This window comes from Microtus oregoni, unplaced genomic scaffold (assembly GCF_018167655.1).
Source record: "Microtus oregoni isolate MIOR12 unplaced genomic scaffold, Mior012 000024F_ref0000369, whole genome shotgun sequence".
Taxonomy (NCBI): domain Eukaryota; kingdom Metazoa; phylum Chordata; class Mammalia; order Rodentia; family Cricetidae; genus Microtus; species Microtus oregoni.
The window spans coordinates 1,277,406-1,290,045 of NW_024543083.1; the positions used below are offsets into that span (position 1 = coordinate 1,277,406).

The following is a 12,640-nucleotide window of genomic DNA, read 5'->3' on the forward strand; positions in this document are numbered from 1 at the left end:
GTACGCCCAGCTCAGCTTGAGGCAGGAAGCTATTCTGCTCTCAATACTTGAATCCCCAAGAAATTGCTCCTCTTCAGAAAAGACAGTTTCTGGGTTTTAGCTTTAAAGTCACAGGTTGTTCAATGAAGTTGATTTAATTTTTTTTTAAACTAAGAAATTGTTTCTTTGTCCTTTCTTCCTAGTCTGGAAAGCAATAGGCAGCTGGCTTGACTGCTGTATTTTGAAATACATTCAGCTTTCCATTTGTATTAGTTCCTTTCCTCATCCCCATGATTAGACACCTGGCAGAAACAACTCAAAAATGATTTTGCTCATGATCTTAGAAGGGTTAGTTCTAGTGGTCCGTTGGCCCTGTGCACTTGGGCAGAAAGCCATGGTGGTGGAAGCATATGACAGAGGCATGGTGGTCACTTTGTTGAAGGCAGAAAGCAAGATAGGACAGGACCAGGAGTAAGATATCTTAAACGATCCATCCCCGGTATCTATGTCATCCAATCACATCCCATCTTCTCAAACCTTTCAGAATAGTGCCATTGTCTGGGAACCACACCCCTGACACGAGCCTTGATGGGGGGCACTTAATATCAAAACCATGAAAAAGACCCGAGTTCAGTTCCCAGCATCTTCATCAGGCTGTTCACAGCCACCCATCCAGCATCCTCTGTGGGGACCTACATACAGGTGGCATATATCCACACAGATATACACATAAGTAAAATAGACACTTTTTAAGACACTTTTTAAAACATAGAAATTACATTATTTGGGTTGGGTTGAATTGATTTGTTTGTTTGTTTGTTTTCTTTTGTTTTTGTAGTGCCTTGCTCAGCTTACACTTTTATACAGCTCAGAACTACTTGCCCCAGGTGGTACCATGCACAATGGCCTGGGCCCTCTTAAAAAAAAAAAAAATTATTAGTCAAGAAAATGCCCCACAAACTTGCCCACAGGCCAGTCTTAACTGAAGGTCTTTCTTCCCAGACGACTCTAACTTTTAACTTGACCCACCCCTAAAAAAACTAACCAGCATATCCACCTATCATAACTTTATAATTAAAAAATATTAAAACACAATCTTCTAACGTATTTATAAATGTTTCCTGCTTTGTGTTTAGGTGGGTTTTGCAAGAGCATAAGGAAAGACGAAATTTGACTGTCATATTTTTCAGTGAAAACTTTAGTGTAATTAATAATAGCATTACAAGTAAAAACAATACCATTTAGTAAACATAGTTAATAATATGTTTCTTAAATGGGCTCCACATGTGTGTGAAATCTCTTCCACTAATAATAGCAGATGAAACCAAGTATCACAACTAAGCAGTGACCAGACTCTCAGTCCTTACATCATAATTCTTTGTAAAATGGAAGGATTTGGATGCTAGAGAGATGGCTCATCTTTTGTAGAGGATCTGAGTTCCATCCGTAGCCCCATGTTGAGCAACTTGCAGCTGCCTATACATCTAGCTCTAGGTACCTTGGTAGCTTGACCTCCTGACCTCCATGGTACCTTCACTGATGTGTACATTCCCACACAGAGACACATATCATACACGCAATTAAAAATAGGCTTTAAAAACAATTAAAATACTCTTACTAGAGCTAAATGATATTTTACATCATAGTAAGGAAAGGCTTCTTTCCATTTTAATTAATCTTTTCTGCCTTTTGCTTTTCCCCTTGCATTCTGTCAGCCTCAGATCTGTTTAGGTGTTTTAGTATTGCACTACTTGAGTATACTTTTACAAATAAGATTATGTATATTAAATGTTTTCATTTACAGTACTTATGATCCAAAAATTTGCTTTAAACGGAAATTTAGTGGGTTTTTTAATTAAAATCAAGATGAATTAGAATCAGAGAGAAGAGTTGTACAGATTTTGGCATTGTTATATAAATATGTTATGTCAAGCAGAAATATCAATAATCTAAGTGGGCTTTCTCTTATACTTGTAAGCATTATTTTTGTGCTGGTCTGAGTTTATAAGTATTTTATGACATTTATAATACTCATACAAACTATGAATAATGTTCTTAATTTTTTAAGATATTATTTATTTGTTATCATCAATAAGGCATTTTATTTCAGAAAAGCATATGAAAAATAACGTTATTTTAAAGTCTTTCTCATTGACATTGTGTAGGTCTAAGGTTCTCAGTCCTAACTTAGCCATTCATGTGTATAATGCATTTTCATTGTCAGCATCTAAGTTCAGCAGTGGACTTCTCTGATTGACAACATTCTGCCAGGGGCTGGAGAGATGGCTCAGCGGTTAAGAGCACTGGTTGTTCTTCCAGAGGTCCTGAGTTCAGTTCCCAGATGGCTCACAACCATCTGTAATGAGATCTGGTGCCCTCTTCTGACCTGCAGATGTAGATGCAGACAGACACTGTATACATAATAAGTATAAATAAATCTTTAAAAAAAAAACTACCTTGTTGGCTTGCTGTAGTGGAAAGAGAGAAAGAAAAGAAAAAGAAAGAAAGAAAGAAAGAGAGAGAGAAAGGAAAGAAAGAAAACATTCTGCCAGTGATGCAGAATGACTTCTAGAGTAGTGTATCCTTTCTGGTCTTCCACTGCAGCAAGTAAGTTGTTATTAGTTCCTTTAAGGACAAAGACAATGCAAGTTGTTGTCAATAGATCTCAAATCCCATATCATACTAGCTGTAGTGACAGATGCCTTTAGACCTGGCATTCAGGATCTAGAGGCAGGTAGATCTCTGGTGAGTTTGATTCCAACCTGGTTTGCATAGTAAGCTCCACACAAACCAGCGGGGGGGAGGCGGGTGTAGTGAGAAAGAAGGAAGAATCTATGTCAACTCCCTGTTACTCATTCCAGGACCCCAAGGCAGGATGTTAATCCCACACACAAAGGGTTGGTGCATTCAGTCTTTCATGTATTAGTAAAAATTGTCTTGGCTGCTGCTGGGCCATGTTTTCCTTGCTTAGTATATTCTTTCTGTGGTTCCCATTGGTTTTTAAATGACCCATGGTTTCCATCTGATTCCAGTAGCACTTTCTGAGCATGTTCCTATGATCCAGTACCTGACAGAAACGGTAAGGGAGGAAAAGTGTGTTTCACTCGTGGTTCAGAGGTTCAGTCCACCGCGGCAGGAGAGTGCTGGAATAGCCGCACCGGTGATACCACACAGACGGCAGAGTGGAGCAAGATATAAGCCCAGAGGACACAGCCCTCGTGACTGCTCCTCCATCAAACTAGGGCTTTCTGCAGTCCCATCTGTTAGCCCCCAGATTCGGAATCTGTCACCCGATTAACACATTCATTTAAACTGAAACCGTTAGAATCTAGTCATCTGTAGAAAAGCATTCACAGATAGACACACACACAATTTCCTTTACTAATTACTACTTAGCCACTTCCTTAGTCCAGTCACGTTCACAATCAAAATTGACCATCACAGCCTCTAAGTAAGAAAATTTTAACAATTGTTAATACAGTTGAGTATGTGACATTAAATGAAGCATTTTCCTTCTTGAATGCAACTCTATACTTTAATAGACATAAAAATAATCTTAGCATTGAATGTTAAATGTTTGTTGAGAAAGTCAAGGCTTAGGACTTGGTCTCCAACTGCTAATTTCTAAGGTATCAGAAAAACAAGAATCACTTAAAGGAATAAGTGAATATCTCGTGTGGATAGAAAGTAGAACATAAAATTTCAATATATGACCAGCTTGTCAGTTTTGAGTGTTATCTATCAGTCCTTATCAAATGAAACTTTTTAAACTAAATCTTAAAAATTCCCTTACAAATTATTCTGAGAACCATTGATACATAAATTTTTATTCCTTAAGACATGAAGTTCCCCCAGAGTAAGTGAGCAATGGGAATGTGAATGAGTTATTTTCCATATCACTCCATTTCACCATTTTTTACAGAAGGTACAGTGCATTCTTTGTGTTTTGTTGATCTGCCTGAGCAGTACAGGTGAAATCCTAGGTTTTCAGAAAACCATGGAATACTCTCTCTTGCCCATAACATTTGTTTGCTGAGGATTCAGCTTTATTTGAAGGACTGGAGACATTAAGATCTTAACTTGGTAAGATCTGTATTTCACAAGAATAACTCTCCAACCACATTTACATGATTTAACAAGCTAAATTGGAATTCATTGTTTCCATTCATCTTTACAGCTGCATAATTGTGTATGTCTCATCTAATTTCCAGAAAAGTGTGAATAATTAGGGTGTTTGCAGTTTGGGGTGTATTCTTCCATAATGAAGTAACATTCATACAAAAACTCTAGTTTGGCATCTTGTGTTCCCATTAAGAAGTAAATATGACAGTGTTTCACTGTTATTATGTACAAGGTCGGTTTTTCCTGCTGGAAAATGTGATAGAATTAAATTATGATATCATTTTCTGAAGACCATTAAGAGTTTAAGTGAACCTTTTTCTGAACAAGTGCCGCAGCTTTACCAGTAATGATAAAGGACTGGAAACAGAGTCTCTTAAACCCTAACCTTACTGCTGTGGGAGGTGTAAAAATGTTTTGAACAACTAGCATAAATCTGAGATTTTACTGTTATTCCCTTATTAAAATCATTCAAGAAGACAGTCAATATTTTTAACAGCATTAACTGAAGTCGAAAAAATGATTCCAAATGGTGTAATTTGTAAGTGCTGAGTCAGCATAGGTATCCAGAAAGGGGTTATTCGCTGAGGCCTCGAGATGAGGGAGGACATGGAGAAGGGGTTTCTGAGAGCAGCTGTACAGTTTATCTGACTGGAGTAACAGGCGTTTCCTGGAACATTCTAAAATACTAGACTAGTTAAATTTGACCAAATTATGAACATAACCCAAAAGCTGAACATTTATTTAACATAATTAAGTTACTGTTTCTCATATACACTCTTCAAGGTTTGAAAATGGAGCATTGAATCCTCAAGGCAATTTCCAGTCAAATGTATATATAATTAAGGTATCTGTTGCAGGATGAGCATCAAATTAAGTTTGTGTTTAGATATGGGATATGGGTTCTGTTTCCAAGATACCTCATAATTTATGTACAGGTACCCTCAAACACAAAAGATTTTGAATTTGGAAAACACTTGTAATTAGGGACCCCAACCAGAATAAAAGGCATTCCTAAATGAGAAAGAAATGTAATGAACTGCATTACTAGTTACATTGTGCTATCTTGATACTCTGCATGTGAGCAGACTGTTCACTCTGAGACATTTGTTGGGTGTCCACAGTGTGGCTAGCAGTGAATACCAGATGAGAGTCCCTGCCCTCCAAGACCTCCCATTCTTTCTTCTGAGTGGAGTGTGGCAGGAAGCTGTCAGGGAAGTCAAGGGGGGGGGGGGTTGTGATTTTATTTTTTTCCATAGACACTCAGGCCACAAAGATGAAGCTATTTCTGTAGCACTGGTAAGCAAAAGTTAATGCCATTTTACTAAAAAGTTTCAAAGTTGGCTTTTCTTGCAAGAGTGGATTTGCTAGTGTGAAAGAATACCTGATTTCACATGGCCACCAATGCTCTTTCAGATGAATGCACTAGACAGTCTTGGACAGACTGCTTTGCATAGAGCTGCCTTAGCAGGCCATCTGCAGACCTGCCGCCTCCTGCTAAGTTACGGCTCTGACCCTTCCATCATCTCCCTGCAAGGCTTTACAGCAGCACAGATGGGGAATGAAGCAGTGCAGCAGATTCTGAGTGGTGAGTTCCACTTCCCATTCCCTCACTCCCAGGCTGGGAACCTGACCTGAGTGCTTGCTTCTCACATCTCCCCGTCCTAACTCTCAACATTAGACGTAGCAGCCTACTGAAAACTCAGGAACCAGATGCGAATGAATTCAATATAGTTATTCTTCTTTCTCACTCACTGGCCTTTGCTTGGGTTCCGTCTACTGTAGACAAAGAGAAACATAGAGACAGCTGTAGACTGGTGGTCAAAAGCCTGGCCCCTCTGGTGCCTATAAGCAGTACACTCAAGCTCTGTAGGCATTGGGCCCGCCCTGTATAGCAGGTACCTGGATGTCTCTATCCAGAAACAAAATTCTTAAGATTATCAATACATGTTACATGATCTAACTATACTTAAAAATCTACATTAAAACTTCCTAAGCATCTATCTTGAAAGATCCTCATATGAGGAGGAAAATGCTAGTAAGCCGCAGACAGCCTTCCAGTTCTTACCTAACAACTTGGACAGGACACGGCTCGAAGACCAGAACTGACCCACAGATGTTTTCAAGGGCTCCTAAGAATTGCAGCCCAGTAGAGAAGCACAGAATCTCAAGTACATAGTGGTGGTGATAGATGTGTGAATGCTGCATGTGGGAAGCAACCTCAAGAAGTAATTCTACAGCCTTCCTCTTCCTCCCTCTGCAGTTTACTCTGCTTCAGTCTGTAGATTTGCTGACAGAGATTGTGCATAAAACTGATAGGAAGGCAGGCACTGGCTTCCTAACTCCCAGAATTAGAAGTAACAGCCTACTGAAAACTTAGGAACTAGACGCTATAGATTCGATCTAGTTACTCGTCTTCTTCACTCATTGAGCTTTCCCCAGTCTTCACCTGGAATATGGACGGAGTTTAGTCTCGAGTATTAAACGCCTGCCTTATACAGAGCAGCAGGCTCTCCACTGCAGAAAGATAATTACCCCCCACCAGGAAATACATCGTTCAAGAACTTGTAATCATTTTATAAATTAGGATTTTCATGAAATATTTTTTTGTGCTTTTTACTGGGAATCAGTCACTACTGAATTTTTCTTTCTGTGAGTTATAACTATAAATTAACAAACATATAGTTACTACATCAATTTCTCACAATGTTGTACATAAATTTTAACAATGGTTAACAAAATGGGGATGAAACATCAAATAAATCCAGCAAATTGGATCCATATAATGCCTTCAAAATGCCTTCAAAGCAAATGCATTTCAAATATGTGATTTCTGGGGCAAATGAAATTGAATATGGAATCATAATTATAAAGTTTCAATTACTATTATAATTCTACTCTAAAATTGATTTGTGATACATATAGTTAATTAAATGCTCAACTTAGGAAATGGTAGGTAGGACTCAGTTCGCCATATTCATTATTGATCTAGAAAGATAATGCAAAATAGAACTGTCTAAAGTAGGGCCTTTTAAAACCATGGAGAAATGTTGAGTTTTCTTTGTGTTTTGTTTGAGGGTTTTTTTATACTAGTATTTCTACATTCCCAGATCTCTTTTTCCTTTTTAACCTCGAGACACAGTCTAAGTTGCCAGTGCTGGTCTTGAACTCACTCTGTAACCTAGACAGGCTTCTATCTGTAATATTCATGCTTCACCTACTTTTTCGGGAGCTGGGATTTGCCTTCCAAGCCCCGAAACAAGTCTGTTCTAAACTTAGTTTTTTTAGATTTGTGCAGATGCAGAGCTGCCCAGCTGCTGTCATTATAAGTCAGCATGTTTAACGTTTACTCTTTGACCTTTCCATAGTTCTTAGAAGCATTCTAGCTGGTGCACAAGATATTTTGCTTGACTAGAAAATGACTCTTTCCTAGTCATCCCCATCAGCATGCTGAGATGAGTAACCTAAGGACACAAAGGATGCTTTGCTGAGTTTTTGCTGGAATCACTCTCATAGAGATGCAGGACAGCCTCACTCACCTGTAAGTGTAGCGCACATGCACTGTGAGGATGGAGATGGGGGACCAGAAAGGAGGCGAATACAGGCAGCCAAAAGAATTAGGTTTGACACAATGATTCTAGTATGAAGTTGACCAAAATCAACGTGGCAAATATTTTTTGAGTTGCATTTATAAAAGGGAAATATAAATAAGATCAAGGATCTGGTTCTAGTCCTTAGCACCTCCACAGACTAACTAGTGCAATATAACACATTCTTTAAGGAGAAATAATTTTAAAATGTACTTCATTGTCTGAGATATTCTTTTTTCCTCTTTAGTCTTGGTATTTTATCTGCTTTAATCTTAGTATTTTATCTAAGTATTATTAATATGATCAAATAGTTTATCTTCTATGGAAGAATTCTTTAACTTATCTATAAAAGTCACTCTGCCGAACAAAGCACTGTAGGAAAACTAAAGTGTTTCTTCTAAACTCTGAAGCCTTTTGTAGCATCACTTGATCCTCCCACTTGGCCTGTGAACTCAGTATTTCTGATCATGACATAACGTAATCTTAAACTGGAAAGAACTTTGAGGACAAGCACCTCTCACACTTGAAATGCAAAAACTAAGGTAATATGCTGGCTAGAGGGCTCAGTGGTTATAGGTGCTTGCTGAGCAAGCCTGACAACCCGATGGATGGAGAAACCTGACTCCTGATCTCTGGCTTCCATATGTGTTATGGCACGGTATCCTGGACACTAATAAATAAAAATATCAAAAATCTGAAGTATCCTCCAAAGTTCACATAGAGCCCAGGCCTGTGGTCAGATTTCCTGCCACACACTTCTTTTGTATTGATGTTTATACATTCTGAAAACCACATTTAACATGAGCATATTGAATTTTTTAAAGACCAGTGTTGAATAAATTTTTGTTATATTTATATTTGATAAATCAAAATATCTGACTTGTATCTAAATGTAATAATCAAACTCAGTATGTTCTGTTTAGCATTGTTATCATCTCCCAGTTATCCAGGCATTGGAAAGTCTGGAGATGTTTTTGATCTCTTGCTCCAGCTTTGCCTGCTCCCCTTTGAAACAGTCTTTAACCAGAACATTTGATGGCTGAATAGTGGAGCATCAAAGTGCTCCCCAGTGCTAGAATTATTTAAACTGGATGTCAGTAAGGTGTAAATTATCTGAGTAAGTTGGGGAAGTAACCATCACAGATATAGCCATTCTTAATCTCTCTTCCCTCACCAAACAATCTCCTTCCATAACTTCCTATAGTAACCCAAAAGCCAACCTAATCTTTTCTTTCTTGGATACAGAGAGTACTCCTATCCGCACTTCTGATGTGGACTATCGACTCCTGGAGGCCTCAAAAGCTGGGGACTTAGAAACTGTGAAGGTAAACTAGTGCCTTTACTCTTACTGTTGGAATCTTCTACCCATTTCATTTGTATGCATTTACTACTCAAAACAAACTTTAAAAAAATAAAAACAATTGATGGTATATCTAGACAGGAGAGTTCTCTGCCACTAAGATTTTCCCACTTTGTGCCTTGTAGCACCTAAACCATAAAAAATAAGATATGCATGCATACAATTTTATTACATCAGATGTAATAAAATTAGAATTTCTGTGTGCATGTGTGCACATGTGCAGTGGTACATGTTTGGAAGGGACAACTTTCTAGAGTTAGTTTTCTTTTTCCACCATGGGGAACCTGGGAAATAAATTCAAGCTGTCTGGTTTAGTGGCAAGTGCCTTTACCCATGAGCCATTTTGCTGGCCTGGAATATAAATTTTAAATTTATCTGTTTGTATGCAGGTCGGCAGTATGTGCTTTCAAGTTTCTAAACGATACATTCACAATAAAGGAAAATTTAATTTTGATAGTGGAATATAAATGTCCAAAGAATACATACAAATTGAAAATTCAATCTGGTGTATTTCTTTCTGAAAAGACTAAGAAATTAGAAGCTAACTGGGTGTGGTAGCTCATGCCTCTCACCCCCTTGGAAAGCTGAGGCATAAGCATTGTCGTGAGTTCTGGGATAGTCTGCACTATATGAGTGATATTCTACCTCTTCTTTCCTCACCACCACCTCCTGGGGGGAAGGGAAGAGAGAGAGAATTAGAGGGAGAAGGGAAGGAAAAGGTTGTTCACTGTATAAAGTGTGTTAAAATTTGAAAAACAGGATATACAGTTTCTATGGCATTCAGCCAGAAAAGAATAGAATCAAGAGCTTGTAGGTTCTAAAAAGCAAGTTTCTCTTGACCCACATTCAAGGAGACTTAGTTTCTCTAGTTCCTTGTGGTCAAGTTGATATGAGCAAAGAACAGCTAGGTGTACTGTAAAAATTCATGTGTGATGAGATTGACACAGAAGAGGCGGGAGGCTCCATTTGCTGCCCTTGGGGGTTTCTGTTGGATTGGTCTAAGGCATGCTGACAAAGACTAAATTCCTCTATTTATATATCTATATCTATCTACCTATATATCTATCTATCTATCTACTGAGAGTGTCTGTGGTCACTGTACTGACAAACGGAGTGGGGATTCTCCTTTGGAGCATTTTGAAACAGTATGCAGCCCAGACTGTCCTCAAACTCACTGTGTAACCCAGATTTAATTTGGACCTCCCAAATTAAAGATCCTCCCACCTCATCCTCCCCAGCTCTAGGATTTTAGGTGTGCTTCACTATGTCTGGCTATGGTGCTGATTTTTAACGTTTTAATTGCCTCATCCTGAGAATATTTGGTAATAGTGATCTAAATGCTACACAATTTTAGAGAAAAATCTGTGAATGATTGTTAATGGTGTTGTTTCTGTCTTTGTGTCTGTGTACATCACAAAAGCAACTCTGCAGCCCACAGAATGTGAATTGCAGAGATCTGGAGGGCCGGCATTCTACACCCCTACACTTTGCTGCAGGCTATAACCGCGTGTCTGTTGTGGAGTACCTTCTACACCATGGAGCTGATGTCCATGCCAAAGACAAAGGGTATGTGTTCAAATCCAGGTCTTTGGGCTTCATTTTCCTCATACTTAATCTATTTATATATTGTTAGCATAAAATTACATATTTTTTACCTACAGAACATAACTGCTTTCTTTAGAACAAGAAAATTTACAAATGACAGATACTCCTTTTTGAAATATTGTGTTTTGGTTTTGTAGGTGCTTTCCCCACTTAAACAATATATATGCTTCACTTAAATCATGATTTAAACAAGCACACAGTATAGAAAGACAAGGGTCATTCATCCCACCTTCTAAAGATGCAAAGTGAGCAGTTTGCCTGTAATTCTCCAGCTTTATCTTTGGTTGTGTACACCAACTGTGAATCGCTTGGTTATATTAGATGAATTATTTGACAAACCAGGTAAAACTTTTCAAGCAGCTGCTTAGAAATGTAAGAAGAGTATTTTAGCCAGAAGATTTTCCATAGTCTGAGTTAATTTTGTGTAGTAATATGGGGGGCGGCGGGGCTGCGTTCCCAGCACCCCGGCTAGCTTATGCCCAAAATAACAACACACAAACTGTATTCATTTAATCACTGCTTGGCCCATGTCTATCTAGCCTCTTCTAGGCTAATTCTCACATATTAATTTAGCCCATTTCTAATCATCTGTGTGTAGCACCCCAAGGTGCGCTTATCGGGAAGATTCTAGCCTATGTCCATCCTGGGTCGGACCTTCATCGCGTGTGTCTGCCAGGGAAGCAGGGCATGGCGTCTCTGCTGAGGCGTCTGCTCCAGAGAGCAGAGCTGTGGAGTCTGAGCTCACTTCCTCTTCCTCCCAGTGTTCTGTTCTGTTTACTCCTCCCACCTATCCTCTAACCAATAAAATGGGCCAAGGCAGTTCCTTTATTAGCCAATGACCTTCCTCCATCATTTCCCCTTTTTCGGTTTCAACAAAAAAAAAAAAGGCTTTAACTTTAACATAGCAAAATTACATATAACAAAACAGTTATCAAGTAAAAGTTACAATAATCTTTATCATAACTAAGGAAAACTATAACTAACTATTCTTAACTCCATCAAAGACTCCAGAAAGATACAATACTACCTAAGCAAACAAGAAAAAAGCAACTTTTAAAACTCTAGAAATGACAGAGACATCTTGCTGCCTGGACAGTCACCCAAAGTTCCTCTGTACTGTTGGGGCATCCATCTTCAGCCTTCAGGCCCAAGGTATCCAGCAGACATTTCCATAAAGCAGGAAAATTCAAAGTCAGTTCGGTCACTCTCTGTTGTGTCCTGCAGAATGTCTCGCAGACTCTTTCATGAATCAGGAACCCCAAAAGATCATCTCACCTTAGGCAAGTTCAGTAGTCCTCTCTCTGTGGGTTCTCTGTGTCCAGTTTATGCAATCGTCCAGACAAGAGCAGTTTCTTGCCCCAATGGCTATCAAACACCATAACGAGCCTCTTCGATGCCTATCTTCCTCTTGAAGTAGATTGGTGCTGCCAGGAGCAGAGTGTCTCAATGTCATGAAAAGTCCTCAGTTATTAAAACATTAAATGTCCTATTCTGTAATCTTTGAAAGACATGAAGAATGTCTATCTAAAATATATCTCTATATATCTAGAAAATCTAATTAACATGACTACAAGCTTTACTATTATCGATGATTGTCCATTAACAACCTATATTTCTTAATTATACAGTACATATTTAAATGAACTACACAATCACAATACCTTAATCAAAATCAGAAACACTTATACATATAACAAAATTGACCTTAAGTCTCTATCAATAAAGCAAAATCTATACTAATGCAAATTATTCATACCTATATCATATCCCCCTTTAAATGTAAAAGAACATTTATAAACATTATTTGGGAATATGGGCGCAGTTATTTCTCTCCAAACTGCTTCCTGCTGAATGGGGGCGTCGTTAATTAGGTCTTTCATGGTATAACCTGTGTGCTAGTTTCATCTCAGTTGGCAGTTGAGCGAAGCAATTTTCTGAAGGTGTTCACACCAACCCTTCAGGAGGGCGTGGTCCATCATACCAAATC

At 38.5% G+C, this 12,640-nt stretch overlaps 1 protein-coding gene across 1 annotated transcript in view; it reads left to right on the forward strand.

Moving 5' to 3' along the window:
- Tnks (tankyrase) overlaps window positions 1-12,640 on the forward strand; it is a 157,969-nt gene that overhangs the window by 107,595 nt on the left and 37,734 nt on the right. The window contains exons 12-14 of the mRNA XM_041673586.1: window positions 5,515-5,686; window positions 8,934-9,013; window positions 10,469-10,614. Of these exons, the coding sequence (XP_041529520.1) occupies window positions 5,515-5,686; window positions 8,934-9,013; window positions 10,469-10,614 (398 nt within the window). The remainder of the gene's footprint in view (window positions 1-5,514; window positions 5,687-8,933; window positions 9,014-10,468; window positions 10,615-12,640) is intronic.